Below are 22123 nucleotides of genomic sequence, written 5' to 3'. Positions count from 1 at the left end.
TAAAGAAGATGTGGTACATATATACAATGGAATACTACTCAGCCATAAAACAGAATAAAATAATGCCATTTGGGCCAACATAGATGCAACTAGACATTATCATGCAAAGTGAAGTAAGTCAGAAAGAGAAAGACAAATACCATATGATATCATGTATACGTGGAATCTAAAATATGACACAAATGAACCTCTCTGGGAAACAGAAACAGACTCATGGACATAGAGAACAGACTGGTGGTTGTCAAGGGGGCTGGGGGAGGGATGGGGTGGGAGGCTGGGGTCAGCAGATGTAGGCTTTTATATATGGAGTGGATAAGCAGCAAGGTCCTACTGGATGGCACAGAGAACCATGTTCAATAGCCTATGAAAAACCATAATGGAAAAGAGTATAAAAAAAAAGACTGTATATATATGTATAACTGAATCACTTTGCTGTAGAGCAGTAATTAACTCAACATTGGAAATCAACTATGCTTCAATAAAAAAATCTTTTAAAAAAAGGTCAAATTCATAGAACCAGAGAGTGAAATAGTGGCTGCCTGGGGCTGGAGGAAGGGGAAATGGGGAAATTGCTTATCAACAGGCATAAGTTCCCATTATGCAAGGTAAGTAACTTCTAAAGATCTGCTGTACAACACCATGCCTTCGAGTTAACGATACTCTATTATACACTTAAAGATTTGCTAAAAGGGTTCATTTCATGTTGTGTTCTTACCACGCCTTCCCCCTTTTTGAGAAGAGAAAATGGGAACCCAGAAACATAAATCTTCCTCTAATAAAAGAATCAGATGTCAATTAAGGAAAATCTATGAAGTAGATGACGTGCACTTACATTTTTCATTTATTTGGGTCTGTGTGATAAATGCCTTTTGTGGGCTGAGAAAGCTGAATTCACGGACTACCACAGGGGACCCTGGCCTTGGCTGCCTCATGAATAGAAAGAGAAGAAGGTCTCCCCAGAGTCTGAATTTGACCATGCTCTGTTCTTTATCAGAAGCAACAAACATCTGTTATTAATTAATTATGTGAATGTGAATGAATGCATGTGACTGCTCAGAACGGTGCCTGGCATACAATAAGTGCTCAGTAAGTACAGGCACACCTTGTTCTATTGCACGTTGCTTTACTGCGCTTCACAGATACTGTGTGTGGTTTTTTTTTTACAAATTGAAGGTTTGTGGCAACCCTGCGTGGTCAGATGAGGGTTAGCATTTTTTTTTGCAATAAAGTCTTTTAAAATTAAGGTACATACTATTTTTTTTTTTTAGGCGTAATGCTATAGCACACTTAATAGATTACAGTATAGGCTAAACGTAACTTTTATATACACTGGGAAACCCAAAATTTTGCTTTATTGCAATATTTTCTTTTATTGTGTTGGTCTGGAACTGAACCCACAGTATCTCTGAGGTCTGCCTGTATCTGTTTATCCAATGGAAAAGGACAAGGATTTTCTTGCTTTCCACTTGTCTTCCAAACCGTGAATGCTTGTATCCATCTAAATGGCAGGGCTGCTTGTTTGTGGCCATGAAAAAACTCCACAAAGCCTGTTTTGATACTTGTGAGAAGTGACAAAACACAGCTACTTCAAGAGAGAGCCACGTCCTTAAGTTACACTCTGTTCATCACATAAGATGTAGTTTACAATGAACATAAACATACAATAAACATCTATTCTTTTGTTGTTGTTTAAAGTCTGATTCCCCAGCACTGTCGAGACCTCAGTGTAGCTCTGGGAGCTTGGGCTGTCTGTGCCCTTAATGGATCTCTTCAAAACACACTCATAAAACAGCAGTGCAGCTGACATCTCTAAACCCCAGGTATCGTGTGAGGCTTTGTTCCTTCTGCAGAGCCTCAAGGTTTTCTTAAGCAATGGGTCCGATCCCTGTCAGCACGTCAGAAACCTCGGGGAGCTTTTGAAACTCACGCTACACCCCAGACCAATTGCATCCGAACCTCCAGGGCGTTTTAAAACATCCTAGATGATTCCCACGTGCCATCGAGGCCGAGACCCCGCCCCCCCCACGACCCCTGCTCTCCACCTCCTCTGCCTGGTGAGAATATGCAGTTACTCTTCCATTCTCAGAGTGACCTTGGAAGACTTTTTTTGAGTTTTTATGGTAGAGAACCCCCCAAAGTGTTTTTTTAACCAAACGTTTGCTTTGATGGCCCCACAGAGGAGGTCAAAGAGAGTCTGAATCACTCTATTTATGCCGAAGGGACGGCTCCATTTTAATCACTTAGAGTCACGCAGGCCTGGGTGTGCCTCTGGCCTTCTTCTTAACTAACGAGCTGTGTGACCTGGGGCAATGATTTTGCCTCTTTGAACCTTAGTACCCTCTTCGGAAGATGGAGACAGTACTGCCATCCTCACGAAGCTACCCAGGGAAGAAGAGAGGGAAATCTGGTAAAGGACTCAGCACAGTGCCTGATAAACTTACCATAAGTGTTAGAGTAGCCATGCCCTCAATCCCTGGTAGCTATTGTTGGGGGACAGTGATAATAAACGCTCCCAAGAGTGGGTACCGCCTCCTAGCAGCCCAGCCCTCCACCGGGAATAAGAAGAAGCCAACCCCCAGATGCATCCCGGAGGCTCAAGCCAATAACGAGGACTCACAAACACAGTGGGGCAGGCGAGAGGTCCAGATGGGCGTGCCGGTTTCACGGCTGTAGCAGGTCAGGAGGGAGCTCCCTTCCAGCACGAAGCCCGTGTTGCAGGTGTACTGGATGGTGGTGCCCACCAGCAGCACGGGGTCCGAAATCAAGCGGGTCGAGTGGTCTACTTCCCCGGGATCGGTGCAGTACATAACTACACGAGATGAAACCAAACCAGGTGGGTGTTAGGGCCTGATGACCACTGGTTTGCCGAGAACTACAGAATGATCTAGAACATTTCCTCACTTAGTTCTTTCCCTGTCTGAAAGACACTGCATGCGGCTGGAAAACAGGCCAGGACAAAAGAGACTTGAATTTAATTTCACTTTTAGGAATTTGCCCAAAGAAATGTTTGCATCAGGGCCCAAAGACCCATATACAAGACTGCACACTGCACATAATAATATTATATTTGTAATGGTTAAAAAGCAATCCTTTAACATAAGAGGAGTTAAATATCATGCGGCAACCATTCCATGAAATCCTGACCAACCACTAATGAGAACAAAGAGCTCTTTCTCACTGCTTTCTTTGCAGTACTTAACTACAGGAAAATAAGCGTCCATTACATTCTTTCATTCGTTCACTCATTCATTTATTTGGTCTCACCGTGTCGCTTGTGGGATCTTAGTTCCCCGACCAGGGATCGAATCCCGGGCCCAGGGCAGTGAAAGCGTGGAGTACTAACCACCGGACGGCCAGGGAAGTCCTAAGTGTCCATTACTTTTAAGTTAAAAAGTCAATATAGATAAAAGGAAAATAATAAACCAATTGAAAAGGAATGAAGTATGGAAAAGAGAGAAACTGGGTTTTAAATTGACAACGGTAATGTGAATTTTACACTGTGACCCATGATACACTATTGTTAATATTTATGCAGAAAGGAAACGTCTTAAGACTAAATAAAACCTATTTCTCATTGTGCTGCAAAAATAAAAATAAAAAGGAATGAAGTAGATCACATGTGTGATATGAAAAGATGTCTATTTCTGAGTTGAAGAAAAAAGCTGTTGCAAGGCAGTTTCTAGCAATTGATGCCTATTATGGTAAAGTATCTGTCTCTGCAGCTATGTCTGTATGCGTAGCCATATATATCTCGACAATACACACACACACACACACATTTACGTACGTGTGTAACAGACACATACAAACATATGCAATTGGAATAAAACAGAATAAACTCCTGAGAGCAGGTCATAAGGGGTTCTCACTGTCTACCTCATTATTTTGCTGCCGCTTGATTACCGTGTCTGTTACCGGCACAACGTTAAGATGTAGTTGGATATTTACATCTTTTACTGTCAAGAGTGGAGCTTCACCAGTGAAAGGTGGCTATAACATCCAGGGACTTCTAGGTGGGACCCCATTGTTCTGGGAGGTTCTTCTGCTCTCATTTCACTAGAAGAGAAGCGCTTCGGTGGGTCTGTGTCTTGAACGCAGAGTGAGCGTGGCACCCAGCCTGGGAGCATAAACACGCAGGCACACAACAGGCCCAATACACATTTATCTGCTCTACTCTGGGCCCTTTCTTGGCAAAAATTGAGGCATGGGAGGGGATCCCCCATAGAGAGCTAGTTATGTCCCCTCCAAGCCTTTAAAAATGTTTAAACAATAATAACGATGATGCAGATCGCACTGGTGGACTCGTGACGGATCTCTCCTAATTGCACAGCTCACGGTCCCTTTTTATTTTCTATCACAATCCACACACATGCACACACCCCACATTCTGTTGCAGAACAAATCGATGTGTCTGTGTAGCCGGTTTTAGGGATCTTCAGCGAGTTCTTTCATGTTTCCCACCGTTATAATTTTCCTTGATGTTGGAATGTTTGTGACAGGAATTGTATGTAGCCCCCCCATGCTCTCCTTCCCTGACAGCCTCTTTCTCTGCTGCACTTAATATTTCTTCTTGGGCAATTGGTGATTTAAGTCATGCTGAACAGATCTACCAAAGTATCACCAAGGATCCAAGGATTCCCAGGAGGAAGGTTGCAGACTAGAGCTTTATGTAGGAGGTGGGAAGCAAAAGGATGAGGGGAGAGGCCAAATTTAGCTCCCCCCACCCCGATACTAAGACATCAGGGTAGGAACCATTAGAGGCACTTGCTGTCGCTACCCCTCTTCAAGACGCGAAACTCAGCTATCACTAGACACACTTGGCCTGCACTCAGGCCAGCACTTCGGGGAGCAGGCAGAAGGAACCAGGAGACTGGGCCGGATGCTGTCTGGATAAAGGCAGCTACCTACCAGCGTCTACTTCAATGTCAATGCAAGAGAAAGACCACTGAAGGTTTAGAAACAAGGAGAAGTTTTCTTGTTTCTCTAGATACCTTCACTAAGGCATTGCCAGAAAATTCAAGCTACTTCTTTTAAAAAATTATCATCGATCAAACTATTTCCATTTTGGAACTGTTGAGAAAATAAAACGTGCCTTAAAAAAAAAAAAAGTTGGCTACCTACCATAGGGGTTTTGAACTGGGGCTCCTAGGGCCAACTTAGATTTGTTTTGCTTGGCTTCTGCAGGTATTTTAACGACTTGAATTTGAATGATGTTTTTACACAGGCTACATATATTCCTGCTGACCACAGTCCACACCATTCCCTAATGTCTCACACCCAGCCTGCTTTACTTATTTCCATTATCTGCCAGGCTTTTGAAACCACCTGGGTCTGAGATTCTTGCCCTTGGGCTACAAAATGACATTGGTGAACAGCACCAGTGTGTTGGTGGAGCAGAAGAGAGGCCAGATTCTACACTGAATAGCTCCTCTGCATCCACGCAAAAAATACTCCATGGGAGGGATTTTCCATCCAATGACCTAGAGGAAAACAACAAGACTACTCTTACTTTTCTCACAAAATGGGGGATCGCTGCTCCAGCTGAGGTCCCACTGGCAGGTGAGGGTGTCGCTCCCCACGATGTCATAGCCGGGGTCACACTGGTAGGTGATTCTGGCTCCCCTCACGAGCTCCGTATGAGAAGTGGTTTTCCAACCATTCTGGATCTCGGGCAAATCTGAGCAGGAGTCGTTCCTTGACACCTCTTTAAAACAAAAACATCATCCTTAGATGGGGAGGTGGCCTTGTTGTTGGGGGTTCCTTTTATGAATGTCAGAGGAAAGAGAAAATAGAAGAAAAAGCCCCCAGAAGTAAGCAACACAACTTCTGAAATCCCTTAACCTGCAAGAACTCTTCCCTAGGGGGATTTTATAATGATTTCTTTTCATTTTGGATGTGGAACCTCCAGCCAAGCCATCAGAGGACTGCAGCCCCAGCTGATATCTTGACTATAACCTCATGACAGGCCCCAAATCAGGACCGCCCAGTATTAACTCCTGAATTCCTGACTCACAGAAACTGTGAGATAGTACACGTTTATTGCTAATTTTGCGGGGCGTCATCTGTTATGTAGCAATAGGTTGCTACTACACTCAGCCTTATCCTAAGAATGTCCATAAATCTATGGGTTTGATAGATTAGGCATATACACTTTTGTAATGCAGACTAAGATAAACACGTAACTATTAAGACAGAAATAATTATTGGCTGCACTCTTCAAATCACATTGCCTACCATCAGTGAACATTAACCACACTCCGGAAAATCTACACACAGCTTATCGTCACAGAATCTTCCTCTGGAATAATTCTGTTTTCCTCTTGCAAACCTTTGTCCCTAAGGTAGCAATCCAAAGCCCGCTATTATCACTCTCGCTTCCAAGTGCCCACTGCGCAGAGTCTGAGAAGAGGACTAATTATGCCATGTAATTAATTTGCGGTTCTAAAGTGCTTCTGGGGAAAGCAAAGTACCTCCATTGTCTGCAGGAAAGTCATTCTGAGAAACAAGCAATGGCTTTTCCAGGGATTTCATCATGATTTTATTTGGGGGAAGGAGATCTCCTGGGTGTCTGCAAGAAGAAGGGGAGCGGGAAATGGCTTCTAGAATTGCTTGGTGGGGGACAGGAGCCTCTATTTTTAGGCCTTTGAAAAATCAGCCAAGCCCTGGATTTGGGACACAGCTGCAAATGTTCAAACTCTGGATGAAAGAGGAGAAATGGGGGCAAATACTTGGTATGTGGTCTGCCTTGTACCAAATGCTTTGGGACTGAGAAGGTTTGCTTGTCTGACTTTTCAAGATGAGCCGGCACGGCTATACATTTCCATGGGCCCTCCCATCTCCTCCGTAGCATTCATCACATTTGTCATTCTCAGCGGCTGCCACCGTGCAGCAGAGCCTTGATTCAAACCTTGGCCCCACTGTCTACTAACTGGGTGGTTTTGGCTAAGTCACTTAACCTTCTGTTCTTCAGTTCCCAGACTCTACCCCCAGAGACCCTGAGTCAGGAGTCTGCATGTTCACCAAACACCCTAGGCAGAGCTTCTGGAATTATCTGTTCCTATGAACCTTTGTTAACTTTGCTTAGAATGAGAAAACTGGCCCAGGAGTCAGAGAACTTCCCTTCTAATCTTCTTTCTTTATTTTAGAAGCTGTGTGACTCCAGTCATGTCAATAAACGTCTCTGAGCCTCACTGTCCTCAATCAGAGAATGGAGACAAGAATCATGGCCCTGTCTATCCCTAGAGGCAAGATGAAAACTAATTAATGTGCAGGATATAAAAATAACACTAAGACAAGTTATATGGATTCATTGATTTGTTTGACTAAGATGTGAGTGCCTACTATGTGCCAGGCACCAGGAATATAGAGATCTGAAGTCATGGTTCCATGCTCACAGTAAAGATCAGCACCATGGTCCAACTTCTGGGCAAAAGAAATACCTAAATGTACTGAATACATACCACCACTTCCCAGTCTTATGCTCATGGCAGACATCACTAATCAACCATAGCAATCTCTTTCTTTGAATCAAGCTGAAACCTCCCAATCCTTCTCAACACAACATTCCAGGGAGCCACTGTCATTTGACTGGAGTTGACCTACAATATGGAACTTTTTATTATCCTGGGATTAGAGGAATAAACATACAAGTGACCAATATCTCTTTGAAAAACACTGCTTACTTATCTCTGCTTTTTAATTCCCTTCCCTCCCATGCACTTGACCACAGACAACAGCAAAACATAAGAAGCAGTGAGAAGAATGGGTCTTTGCTTCTGTCTGTGCAAAGGAGAATTATGGGAAGTCAGAACCATGTAAGCCCAGTGTTCCTATGGAAGGTTCTGACAGCAGCCAGAGCAGATAAGCCTCGGCCACTTTCCAGAGCTGGGGTCAGGCCTTGAGATCAGTGTAGGAGCTTTAGTATTCTCTAGATGAGGGGCTTCCCTGGTGGCGCAGTGGTTAAGAATCCACCTGCCAATGCAGGGGACACGGGTTTGAGCCCGGGTCCAGGAAGATCCCACGTGCCGCAAAGCAATTAAGCCTGTGTGCCATAGCTACTGAGCTTGCGCTCTAGAGCCCACAAGCCACAACTACTGAAGCCCGTGTGCCTAGAGCCCGTGCTCCAGCACAAGAGAAGCCACCACAGTGAGAAGCCCGCGCACTGCAACAAAGAGTAGCCCCCGCTTGCTGCAACTAGAGAAAGCCCGTACGCAGCAACGAAGACCCCACGCAGCCAAAAAAGAAAAAACGAATTCTCTAGATGACAACAGAAACCCCTAACCCTTCCATCTGATCCCTCTACTGGATGGGAGTTGCATCTGTGTCTTGTTAAATCTAGACCCAGGGTAGCAAATACCTATCCCATGCCCATGACAGACATCACTAATCAATCACGGCATTCTTTTCCACTGACTTCAGGCATGGCCTCCTCTGAAAACAACATGGTCTTCAACCCAGGTAGTCATCGGCAATTGATTGACATCAACATTGACATACAAAGGCCCACTTTCCTTTTCTGTGAAATTAACCTGTGTTTCTTCAAGAGAAATAAGAAAAAAGTTGAGCTGTTCTCTCTTTTTGTGTTACCCATATTAGCCAGGCTGTGTACCCCTGGGAAGCACTCTCTGAAATCCTGTGCTCATCAGCATATGATCCTGATATTGTCTGTTAATGGGACTCTTCCATTTTCACTAACTGGCTCAAGGGCAGGGAGAGAATTCTATTCATTCCTGTATCCTGATGCCTAGGACAGGGCCTAGCATGAAAGTTTGTGAACCAAACTCTGTGGAAAATGGAGATAATGTGTTTGAAGATGAAATAAAATAATATATGTAAGAGTGCTTGCCAACCGCAAATTGTCACACGAATCTAAGTTTCAGCTTCAATTAACAAGAGCACCTCCTCTTCAAAATATTGCCAAACTGAACAATGGCCAGGCTTTCTGGTCAACCTTGGGCAGCCTTGGATAGAGTCATATTTCTTCCATCAAGCTGAATGCAGTTTTACAAGACTGACTCGGGCACCAGAGGAGACAAATGAGCAAAACTATGACCTCATCTTCCAGTAGGGAGGGAGGCGGGGAGGAAAGGTCTAAGGAGACAGACTGAAGCCAAGTCACCAGAAACTTTCCCTCCAAAGGCAGCTGACTCTGGAGGGCACGTCGCCTGGACAGCCTCTGCCCAGGGCATCACCCAGTAAAGAACGCATGGAAAGTGGCAGCAGTAACACCCTGAAAATACCCAGTGTTGCCATCAAGGGTAAAAAGGCCCCTGAGTAACATAAAAAAAAAAAGATCAATACTTGTGATTGCTTCTCTGAGAGGTACCTGCAGAGCAGAGCGGGGATGGGAAGTGTCCACCAGCTGGAAATAAAAAAAAAAGCAAGGGACTTATTTTCATATGCATGAGGCTCCTTGAGATGGCCAATGGTCAGGGAACTAGCTTGTATTCTGGAGGCAGTAGGAGATACAAAGAGAACACTTTGTATTAGCTAGAGATGGGCAAATCTTCAAGCCAAGGGGAAGAACCAAAGACACGGAATCGTGCTCAAGCCAGAGGGTCTTTGGTGGTGGCAGAGAGGCTTGGCAGGATCAGTCCTCCTTTTCCTGGTTCCCTCTTGGAAATCAAGATGTCAACCTCCTCCCTGGGGGGTGCAAGCAGGTCCCCTAACTGCTGGCTGAATCCTGCCCATTGAAACCCCCAGGGGGCAAGCACCCGCCATCCTGGATGCCAAAAGAAGTTAGGGCTTCTCTACCTCTTTGCGTCTCCCAGGTTCTCTGCTATTGCCAAAAATATTGGGGGTAGAGAACCCTAAGAGCTGGGAGCCAGGAAGCCTGGGTGTGAGCCTCAGGTCCGCCCCTGATGATCAAGTCCCTCATCCTTGGTGGTCCAGGGCTTCTTGTGCTGTGACGAGACAGGCCTGGACCAGACACTCTCTCAGTTCAAGTCCCTTCCAGGGCTGGGATCAGTGGGACTTCACAGTGTTCTGGTCCCGTGACTGCTGGCGAGGATAGCAGCTTGGACTAGGGTGGTGGACGTGGATAGATGGAGAAGAGTACTTGGATCTGAGATATATTGTGGCAGTAGAGTTGAGAGGATGGACGGGATACAGGGGAAGCAGCCTGAGAAACCAGGAGAGTTGTGGTCCTGCCTCCTGGGCTGGGCAGACAGCAGGAGCAGTGAGAGGTGGTGAGGGCAGGGAGGCAAAGAGGTCGCTCTGTTCTGTCCGTGCTAAACTTGAGCTGCCAGTGAGACATGCAAGAGCGCAGTGAGCAGGGAGCTGGAGAGATCTGGAGTTCATGGGAGAGGTCAAGGCTGTAGGTACAAACTAGGGGTCAATGGAATACAGATAAAACCATGGGCCTGGATGACAGCACACAGATAGAAGGCAGGACAGGGTCCAGGATGGGACCCTCCAAGGTTTAGAGCTTGAGCAGAGGAGGGGGATGGAGCCAGGAATGAACAAGGGGGAGTTTCAGGGTGAGGAGGGAGGGGGGAAGGGTGTGGGTGGATGAAACAATTAAGAAGCGGGTACTGGATGCTCACGTGTGAACTCAGTTTGAACTTTATAGCAGGACTTTTTTTAAAGATGATGGGAAGAGAAAAGGTTTGGAAGACACACTGAGCAGCAAGAAAGAATCTAAAGTACGGGAAAAGAGTATGGAGGTTCCTTAAAAAACTAAAAATAGAGCTATCATATGATCCAGTAATACCACTCCTGGGCATATATCTGGAGAAAACCATAATTCGAAAAGATACACGCACCCCAACGCCAATAGCAGCACTATTTACAACAGCCAAGATGTGGAAGCAACCTAAATGTCCATCAAGAGAGGAATGGATAGGGCTTCCCTGGTGGCGCAGTGGTTGACAGTCTGCCTGCCGATGCAGGGGACACGGGTTCGTGCCCCGGTCTGGGAAGATCCCACATGCCGCAGAGCGGCCGGGCCCGTGCGTCCGGAGCCTGTGCTCCACAACGGGAGAGGCCACAACAGTGAGAGGCCGCGTACAGCAAAAAAAAAAAAAAAAAAAAAAAAGAGAGGAATGGATAAAGAAGATGTGGTACCTATATATAATGGAATATTATTCAGCCATGAAAAAGAATGAAATAATGCCATTTGCAGCAACATGGATGGACCTAGAGACTGTCATATGGAATGAAGTAAGTCAGACACAGAAAGACATATACCACATGATGTTGCTTATATGTGGAATCTAAAAAAAGAGTACAAATGAACTTATCTACAAAACAGAAATAGAGTTACAGATGTAGAAAACAAACTTATGGTTACCAGGGGAGGAGTGGGGAAGGGATAAATTGGAGATTGGGATTGACATATACACACTACTATATATAAAATTGATAACTAATAAGGACCTACTATATATCACAGGGAATTTTACTCAGTACTCTGTAATGGCCTATATGGGAAAGGAATCTAAAAAAGAGTGGATATATGTATATGTGTAACTAATTCACTTTGCTGTACACCTGAAACTAATATAACATTGTAAATCAACTATACTCCAATAAAAATTTAAAAAAATAAAGTATGGGAGGTAGGAGAGAAAGGGCTGTCTTGGTTGGATGGGGCTGCAGGAGAAGAAGAGTCCTTACGGGAGAGCCAAGCTTCAGTTCAGGCAAGATGGCATAGGTAATGCTTTGAGAAGTTGCAAATATGGAAGAGTGTGTTGATGATATAAAGTCACAGCTGACTGCAAATGAAAAATGATGAATCTTAAAGTTATGAGACGTTATCTACTAAGTCCTGATATCAACCCTGTGGAGGAGGTATCACTATTTCCATTTTACAGATGACAAAAAAGAGGCTCGGAGAGGTTAAGTGACTTGCCCAAGGTCACCCAGTCATCAATGATAATCCTAAGATTTGAACCCTTGTCCTTCCGACTAGAGAGACCAACCTCTTAAAAAAAACGACGTATATTTACCGTGTCAATATATTAAAAAACTCATGTAGCACAACCCTCCCCAAAAGACATATCTAGAAGAAATTGTCTTAACTTGCACCTAAACCCAAGGAGAAAAAGTGACTGGCTAGAATACTTACCTATGTAGTTCATGATGAATCCCTGGCCCTTCCCAAAGATGAGCCCGGCAGGGTCTGAGTGGAACTGGATGGTTAGGTCCGGCGTGGACGAGTACAGCTTCTGGGGTCCGCTGTTTCCAAGGTACTGCCCCAAGATGTGGGGCATGACCTCATCACCGTCGTAGATGGTCAGGATGTCGCTGTTGCTTAGGTTCAGGCTTGAGGAGCAGAGAGAAGACGAGGGGTCTTGTGAAGCCAAGTTAACAGGCATTCAACAAACCTTTGATTTCTTTTTTCAAGCAACACTCATTTTCTTGAGATATACTATGCGTCAGATCCCAAGCTAGGAACTGGGGGTGAGGAAGGCATTGACTGAACCTGTGAACAGGATGTGCTCATCCTTCTAAAAGCATCGCACACAGATCTGTGGATGGATTGGGCCTTTGAAGACTCATTCATGAAACGACCTTCCCAGCATGAAGCTCACTGCAGAGTCAAGTGCTGCATTGTCTGTAGAACTGCCTTCAATACCCGTCATTAACAACTTTTTTTCCTGGGTGAAACTAAGTGCTGGGCATTGAGCCACCTGCTGGGGGTGTGACATGGGTCTTCCATTTTTCTGTGATGCAGAGCAAGCTGACTGCTTGCTAATGATAAGTTGCATTCTTATACAAGGTGAAATGATCCTTCCACTTATCGTCGGCAAATTCCTCAAAATCAACCAGCTAATCTATTATGTTTAGAGGACGGAACAGAGAATGGGATGGAGCACTTATTCATGAAATATGCTCCAACCTGCCATCACTATTCAGAGCATCACAGGATGACACATTTTTAAAGACCCAAACACAACAGAGTACCTTGACACTAAATATTTGGACAGCGATGGACAGTTAATAATCCAGAAAGCACTTCAGTACGGCAAAGAAACCTGTGCTATGTTAGGTGTGCTGGATAAAATTGATCTGTGATTGTAGGAACGCCAGACAGTTCAGCTTCGGCTGTATCAATCACGGACAGATATTAACTTACGCCTCTTTCCTTCCTTTCTCCTTCTCCGCTTCTCTCTTTCTTCCCTTTTTCTCTTATGTCTTTCTCCTTTACTTGTATCCCCTCCCTAATATTTCCAAGCACCTACTATGTGCCAGGCACCGTGCTGTGCTCAGAGGACACGAGGAGTCACAGAGCAGAGGTCTGTTTAGACGAGAAAGCCAGGGATTGTGGTAGGAGTTACAGTCAATGTAGGTGCAGAGAAGTGTGTCTAACTCAGATGGGGGGCATCAGAGAGGCCTCCCTGGAGGAAGTGATCCTCAAGAAAGAGAAGGGGACCACTAGGCAGATAAACAGGAGGTTGGGGGGAGAGGGCAGTGCCTGAGGCAGAGGGAAGAAGGAAGAGGGGTCACAACTCCTGAAGGAACTTGCCTGGTGGTCAGTGTGCCTGGCTCTGGGTATAGACATGGAAGCAGGAGTCAGAAGGGTTTAGAGAGACAAGTTTAGGTCACTTGGATGTCATCTTGCTGGGGATGGGAGACAGTAAAGGATTTTAAACAGGAGCATCCTGACTGAGCAATTCACTGCCAGAGGAGAGGCGTCCCCACCTCCCCACGCCCCCGCTTCATCCACTGCCCAAGGGCGGTGTTTGCTGCCACTCCAGGAGCAGGGAGGAGATGTGGAAACCACCCATGTTGTTGGTGCTTCAAGTAGTAAGAACAAAGCAACAGAAACACAAGGCACACTGCTGAAGGTCTCTTTCCAGAGGGCAGGGGACATATTTTATCTACCATAATTCCTCATGTCAAGTTGTCCCAATAGGTGGCTTAGGGAGATTCTAACTGTCCCATAACCTCCATCAGCTTCCCCGGCACCACCCCCAAACATCCTCTCCTAACAAAAGCTGTGCGCTTGCTTTGCACACAGGGCTTCCAGACAAGCTCCGAGACTCCACCTCCTCCCCGCCAGTTTACAACCAGGCGACAGCCGCTAAAGCCCTATTACATTGACATTCTGGAGTCGCCGCCTTCTCTTGCACACAGTAGGTGCTCAATAAATGCTATGCTATGAAAGAGTCTGCTGGAGACCCTATTTGACAACAGAAATAGTAGGGTTGATGTCAGCTTTTGAACTATGGAAGAGCCTCTTAACTCCAGTACCATGAAAACATCAATAGCTCATGAAAGTGCTGGATTAGGCTAGTGCGAAACGTGGTAGATGGCAGATATATTCCATAAGCCAACTTCACAGCCGATCCGCTGGTAACAGTGGGTTGCAGACAGTGTACAACTTGGCTTTATTCTATCATTCATTTCAATGATCTCAATGCAGTAGAAGCATCTTCAAGGGTGCAAACAGCTTTCATGTGAAAACCCTAGCACAACTCTCTGTTCTTTCTAAAACAGGAAGGAGCACACAGCCTTGGAAATCAGAAAGCTCTGGTTTCATTCTTGGTTCGACACTTTCATGGAGGGCATGTGTTTTCTCTGAAGTTCCTTGTCTGCGAATAGGGCTTAATATTTCCAGTCTATGTCATGGGCTTTCAGAGTGAGGTAAGGCAGGCAGAAGATCTGGGATGAGACTCTAGGTTCACTGGTAGCACCTGAACAAGTCTGGTCAGGTCATTTGAATGTTATGTCATGTTGTAATGTTACTATGAGCATCATCACCACCACCACCATCATCATCACTATCACTGTCACCACCACCATCACCACCGCCATCACCATCATTCTCTTTTTGGATTGCCATTTACACCAAATGACATCAGACGGCTTATGTCTGTGATTCTCAGCTAGAGGTGGTTTTGCCCCTTGGAGACAGTTGGCAATGTCTAGAGACATGGTTGTCCCGGGGGGGCGGGGGAGGTATGCCACTGGTGAGTCCATGTCAGGGAGACTGTTAAAACATCCTACAATGCACAAGATAGCCTTCTCCCAAATAAAGAATTTGGACCACGATTATCTGGTCCAAAATGTCAACAGTGCTAAGGCTGAGAAACCCTTATGTATGGGAATGCATTTTGTAAACTGTGTGCAACAAACTTAAATGCAACTTCTCCTGTCATCCTGGAATTTCAAAGTCCCCTAAGCTAAGAATAAGCCAACAGGGACTAAGCATTCCTACTTTCTAAAGGGATAGACGTGGCCGTTGTTTAAGGCTGGGTTCTCGGGACTTCCCTGGTGGCACAGTGGTTAAGAATCCACTTGCCAATGCAAGGGACACGGGTCTGAACCCTGGTCCGGGAAGATCCCACATGCCGCGGAGCAACTAAGCCCGTGCGCCACAACTACAGAGCCTGCGCTCTACAGCCCACGAGCCACAACTACTGAAGCCCGTGCGCCTAAAGCCCATGCTCCACAACAAGAGAAGCCACTGCAATGAGAAGCCCGCGCACCGTAAGAAGAGTAGCCCCCGCTCGCCGCAACTAGAGAAAGCCCGTGCACAGGAACGAAGACCCAATGTAGCCAAAAATAAATAAATTTATTAAAAAAAAAAAAAAAAAAAGACTGGGTTCTCCAGAAGCTGAGCCTGAGCAAAGATGTGAGTGTCTCTTGGAGTCTGGCTTATCTGGGAGGCCACCCCAAGCAGCACTGGTGGGGAAGTGACACAGAAGGAAGGGAATGAGCCAGTGCATGGTGCGTAGATGGGCAAGTTCCACTGTGGGCAGTGGGCTCAGTCCTGCAGGAACTGTGAGAGATGGTGCAGAACATACCTTGGGGGAGAGGGAGCTGGGGTATTTATCTTCCAGCTCCCATCCTTCATTGGCTGAGGACTGCTACTAGGGGTACTAAATCTCCAGCACTTCTGACTTGCCCACGTGGTACCAGAGAAAGCCTTCAGGTGAAGAGGGCTGCAGTAGGAAGCCATCCTGAGTACACAGTGGCAAGGGCTACAGGGCTTGGATAAGGCACCAGTGGCATCTGCTACCACCATCTATGCAGCTCTTTCAATCTGAGCCCTTCACCCACTTCTAGCTTAATGAAGGCAAGGAATTCCCTGGGCGATCAAAGAGGCTTGCAGGAAAGGCTGCCTTAAGGGGCAGGTCACTGTGGGAGGGAACCAAGGGGAGGGGAGAAGGTGTACACCCTCATCTGGTGAAGAGGGCTTCGAAGAAACTCTTGGTGGCTTGACAGTGACTGCATTTGATGTTCACCAAGAAAAGAGGAATGAGAAAAATTAGCCTGGAGCTGCCCGCCTACCTGGGGGCAGAGCAAAGGGAGAAAGGGGGGTGCTGGGAGTGAGCTACCCATCACTGATGAGAATGGGGATGTTTCCTAGGTCTAGATGTGAACCCTAATGAAGGCAGCCACTGTGCATCTCCTTAAAAATGGTCCCACTCTGAAAGGGCGATGGAATCCAGCAGAGGCGAAGGTCAAGTGCATCCAGGCTCTGCCCATATCAAGCATGCCCCGTAAGAGAGAGGAAAAAAAAAATCAGCATTCTACATCTTCCATAATATAACAGTGCAGTGACATTAGACTGTCCTGTGAGAAAGAAGCAGCGCACAAGGCCCTTTCTCATTGCAGGATTCCCAGCCCAAGAAGCCCTGCTGAGGGAGGGGCGAGCTTTTGAAAACGAATAATGTTTAGAGCTGTATGATTATCAGACTGAACTACACTTCTTAAAGACCCATGAAAACAAAACGTTCAGCCTGAGAAGCAAAAAAAAAAAAAAAAAAAATGGAGAAGGTACAGGAAGGGCAGTGGGAGAAAGAATAAAGTTACTCTCTCCTGGATCCTTCTGGATCCATCTTTTTGAGAGGCTGGTTCCCATGATATACACAAATGCTGATACTTCATTTTCTGTCCTGATCCAAAGACGAGCCTGCGTTTTTGCTGGCCCATCCAGCTGTGTTTGATATACTGAGTACAACCAGGGTCCCTGCCGCTGGGCCATCCTCAGCAGCTGAGAGGAAAATGCAGAGACTTATTAAGGCAGAGAGACCGGCCAAAGGGCAGAGCAGGGTTTTTTGCCGAGGGCGGAAGAGAGATGTCAGCCAGATACAATCTGAGGAGGCGCCAAGAAATCAGGGTGTCAGTTTTACTCCAGAACTAATGGGAAATGGAGTGGTTCCGGCAGGCAGGTGGGTTTGATCTGACTGGCATTGGGTGGAGCAGGTCCCCCACGGGGAGAATTCCACGGGAAGACAGCTCCCCAAGGCCAGCCCCTGCATGTGCCAGCCCCTCTTAACTGCCAGAGGGAAAGGCTTTCCTTGGGCACAGGGTCTTGAGCTCCTGCCAGAAGACCTCAGCCTCCGTGTCTCCTCCTACACCACGAACCACCCCTTTTCCCTTGGTCTCTGCCATAGGCTTTTCTCCATCTTTCAGCTGGATTGTGGGGCAGGACCTCACGGCTTACTACCTCCATCCTTCCCTGGTCCCAATGCCTCTCCCATCAGCACTCAGGGAAATCCTTCCGAAACACAAAGCTGGACCCTTCACTTGACAGTTCAACAGGTGAGCAAACAGGGTCTATTCATACCATGGAGTCTTATTCAGCCGTGAAAAGGAATGAAGTACTGACCCACGCTACGACACGGACGAGCCTTACAAAAGAGAAAGTCTAAAGCAGGCTACATGTTGTGTGATTCCATTTATAAGAAATAGCCAGAAGAGGTAAATCCACAGAAACGCAAAGCAACTTGGTGATCGCCAAGGGCTAGGGAGACAGGCGAGGAGGATGGAGTGGGACTGCTTAACAGATACGGGTTTGTTTCGGGGATGATGAACATGTGGTAGTTACACAGCATTGTGAATGCACTAAATACCGCTGCATTGTATGTGATAAAACGGTTCACAACGTGTTATGTGAATTTCATCTCAATGAAAAAAAAAAGCTACCTTACCTTAGGTAAAGTACACGTTTTTGATCCCAGTGTCAAGGCTGTATCTATGTTTTCATCCCCTCCCCTCCTCACAGCCTCATCTCTCCAACCCAATATTCCAACCCAAATATTTTACCCCCCAGCCAGACTGAATTACTTGTCAATCTCGCCAAAGAATGTGGCCCTTGCCCACCTCTGGGGCTTTCGACATGCTGTTCCCTGGACCCTGTATCCTTCCTTAGCCTTCCCTCTCTAAACCTGGGTAACCCCTCCCATCTTTTACTCTCAGTCTTTCAAGATTCGCTCACGCATAGAGCTCCCCCCTTCCCCCTTGAGTCTGGACTGGGAGCCCCTCCGTGCTCACCCCTCATACAGAGCTCAGCACTCGTGCCCCAGTGGCCTGGCATGTCTGCACGAGACCAGAGGCTCCCTGAGGCTGGGGAGCACGTGTGCCTGCTTACAGCTGTGTCCCCAGCTCTTGGCACAGCACTGAGTGTGTGCTGGGTGAATCGGCAGCAGCCCAGAGCGGTTGTCCGGGTCTCAGCCTCAGCTCCCACACAAGGCGGACTGCGGCTCTGATCCCGTCTCTGCCTGGGACCCTGACCCCAAATGGATTCTTACCTGAGCCAGCCTTGGGAGTGGGACTTCTCTGGCTCTGGCTGCTTTTAGGACTTGCTCCCAGAGGTTAATTTGAAAGCCCTAAGTGATGGGAGCTGCCCCCAATGATTTCTGCCCCACCTGCCTCCTGGACCCCTGTTGCCCACACCCTCCATTCTTCTTAGATATGCAGGTCACCAGAATCAAGCCTGATACCACGATGCCCCTACATGCCTGATAAGCCACTTCAATGTCAACCCATGACCTTGACCAGCTGGGTTCTAGTTTCCTCCCCTCCCCCACCTTGACCCTGCTCCAGGCACATCCCGAGACCTGTCCAGTGCCTGAGCAAGCATTTGTGGGCACGCCATCCACCGCTTCCACTTCTGAATTCTTCTTTCAACTCTGCCCTGTATCAGAGCTGTAAAAACACCGGTCCCATGGGTGTTTGGGGACAAAAGGTCTACCAAGACCTCATGTAGCTTTTGAACAACAACACTGCCTACTGAGTATTAAGCACTCAAACAACAATAACGCCGCAAGCTAAGACTTACAACCATCCCCATGTTACAGATAAGGAAACTGAGGCTCAGCCAGGAGAAGCCACCTGTCCAAGGTCACGTAGGAATCAGATTCAGGACTCAGACCTAAGCCTGCCAAGCCAAAGCCTGAGATAGGAACCACTACTTCATATGATGTCCCATGAAAGCCACACAAACATGTGTCCTGAGATAGGAACCACTATTTCATACGATGTCCCATGAAAGCCACATATACGTGTGTCCTGAGATAGGAACCACTATTTCATACGATGTCCCATGAAAGCCACATACACGTGTGTCCTGAGATAGGAACCACTATTTCATACGATGTCCCATGAAAGCCACATACACATGTGTCCTGAGATAGGAACCACTATTTCATACGATGTCCCATGAAAGCCACATACACATGTATCCTGAGATAGGAACCACTATTTCATACGATGTCCCATGAAAGCCACATACACGTGTCCTGAGATAGGAACCACTATTTCATACGATGCCCCATGAAAGCCACATACACATGTGTCCGAAAATTGTACCCAGACAAGGACCTACTTGTATAGCACAGGGAACTATACTCAGTATTTTGTAATAACCTAAAAGGGAAAAGAATCTGAAAAAAAAATACAACTGAATCAATCGCTGTTCACCTGAAACACATACAACATTGTAAATCAACTATACTTCAATAAAAAAAAAGTGTGCCCAGGTTCAGTCTTACCTCAGAAAATGCAAATTTAAAATTACAAATAAAGCCTGCAGGATGAGGAAGCCCTGTTTCACTGCCACCCTGTATCCTTTTGTTCTCATAATGTCATACATAAGGTTCATTTGAATAACGAAAATAAAAACAAAAATAAACAAATGGAACCTAATTAAACTTAAAAGCTTTTGCACAGCAAAGGAAACCATAAATAAGACGAAAAGACAACCCTCAGAATGGGAGAAAGTATTTGCAAATGAAGCAATGGAAAAAAGGATTAATCTCCAAAATATACAGGCAGCTCATGGAGCTCCACATCAAAACAACAAACAACCCAATTAAAAAATGGGTGGAAGATCTAAATAGACATTTCACCAAAGAAGACATACAGATGGCCAAGAGGCACATGAAAAGATGCTCAACATCACTAATTATTAGACAAATGCAAATCAAAACTACAATGAGGTATCACCTCACACCAGTCGGAATGGCCATCATCAAAAAATCTACAAACAATAATGCTGGAGAGGGTGTGCAGAAAAGGGAACCCTCTTGCACTGTTGGTGGGAATGTAAATTGATACAGCCACTATGGAGAACAGTATGGAGGTTCCTTAAAAAACTAAAAATGGAACTACCATATCACCCAATAATCCCACTTCTGGGCATATACCCTGAGAAAACCATAATTCAAAAGGACACATGTACCCCACTGTTCAGTGCAGCACTATTTACAATAGCCAGGACACAGAAACAACCTAAATGTCCAACGATAGATGAATGAATAAAGAAGATGTGGTACATATATACAGTGGAATATTACTCAGCCATAAAAAGGAATGAAACTGGGTCATCTGCAGAGATGTAGACAGACCTAGAGTCTGTCATACAGAGTGAAGTAAGCCAGAAAGAGAAAAACAAATACTGTATATTAACACATATATGTGGAATCTAGAAAAATGGTACAGGTGAACCTATTTGTACGTCAGGAATAGAGACGTAGACACAGAGAAAGACATGTGGATACAGGGGGGAAGGGGAGGGTGGGACGAACTGGGAGATTAGGTTTGACATAAATACACTACCATGTGTAAAATAGCTAGGTAGTGGGAACCTGCTGTATAGCACAGGGAGCTCAGTTCAGTGCTCTGTGATGACCTGGATGGGTGGGATGGGGGGTGGTGTGGGAGGGAGGTCCAAGAGGGAGGGGATATAGGTATTTTACATATATATATATATATATATATATATATATATATATATACTATATCAACTATATATATATAGTTGATTCGCTTCACTGTACAGCAGAAAATAACACAATATTGTAAAGCAATTTTACTCCAATAAAAATTTTTTTTGGTCTCCTAAACATTTTACATTTCTCGGTAACAATTTATTTCATTTTGTTGCCAATCACACACGACAGAGAATGTGATAAAATCAGCATTAAACTGGTTGCTTAGTCTGGGTGGCTTTATTTTAGTGGAATGAGATTTCTGTTATGGTTTTGGAAATTATTTTAAAAGAGTCTGGGAAGGATGCTTAAGAAACTGGTATAGTGCTTGCCTTGAGGGAGGGGGCTGTTTGCTGGGGAAGGGTGGGGAACGACTTTCATCGTAGACCCTCTTGTACCTTTGGGTTTTGAATCACGTGAATGTTTTACCTTTTCCAAAGGGATAAAAACAGCCCGAGGGACGCTCATTATGGCTTTCACTAGAGTCTAGAGAGCCAAAGAGGTGACGATGGAAGGCAAATTCGAATCTGACACATCAGCAAGTGTATCTTCTCTCGGCCAGCAGAAGGCAGTGTGCGCCTAAGCAAGGCATATGCTGCCGCTGCTCTGCAGGGCGCCCCTGCCTTCCCATCCTTACCCCAGCCAACCAGGACCCTGGAAGCGGGGAGAAGGTGGTAGGTGAGCTGCAGTTAATATTCCACAGAAGGTGTCGAAAGAAATGATGAGCACCTTGCTTTTCTTTATTCCCCTCCCAACAAACATCTGACCCTTGCTTAGAAATCTTGCCTTTCAAAGTCTTTCCCGAGTAGCATTCATAAGACGATTGTAGGTAGACAAACAAATTTGGAAATGTCTAATGGTTATGCATTTATTTAAATGTGAATTAGAAAAATATATAAATATATGGTTTGCACATCCAACTTCTAATTTCACGGACATTATTTTGTTTAGAGGAAGCCAAGAGAAAAATGCAAGCCAATTTAAAGGGGAAAATAAAAAGCAGCTGGTAGTAGAATTGGACTGTGGAAATGGCAAAAATTAGCCCACAGAATACAGCTCAGTTTCTCAGCCTTCCAAGACTTCCACGAGCTCCACAGATGGGCCCCAGCCCACCTCTGCTGTCTCAAACATCTCTGGATACCAGATCCTTTGTAGCCCCTAGACCTGCCTTAGCCAGG

General features: G+C 45.7%; 1 protein-coding gene across 1 annotated transcript in view; it reads right to left on the bottom strand.

Moving 5' to 3' along the window:
• The window catches only part of SEZ6L (seizure related 6 homolog like), a 198444-nt gene that overhangs the window by 25735 nt on the left and 150586 nt on the right, over nt 1–22123 (bottom strand). The window contains exons 10-12 of the mRNA XM_060029303.1: nt 12068–12264; nt 5510–5704; nt 2618–2809 (exon numbers count right to left, since the gene is read on the bottom strand). Coding sequence (XP_059885286.1) covers nt 2618–2809; nt 5510–5704; nt 12068–12264 — 584 coding nt within the window. The remainder of the gene's footprint in view (nt 1–2617; nt 2810–5509; nt 5705–12067; nt 12265–22123) is intronic.

This window comes from Delphinus delphis, chromosome 13 (assembly GCF_949987515.2).
Source record: "Delphinus delphis chromosome 13, mDelDel1.2, whole genome shotgun sequence".
Classification (NCBI taxonomy): Eukaryota; Metazoa; Chordata; class Mammalia; order Artiodactyla; family Delphinidae; genus Delphinus; species Delphinus delphis.
The sequence above is the reverse complement of the archived record's forward strand: the minus strand, read 5'-3'. Positions and strand labels throughout refer to the sequence as shown.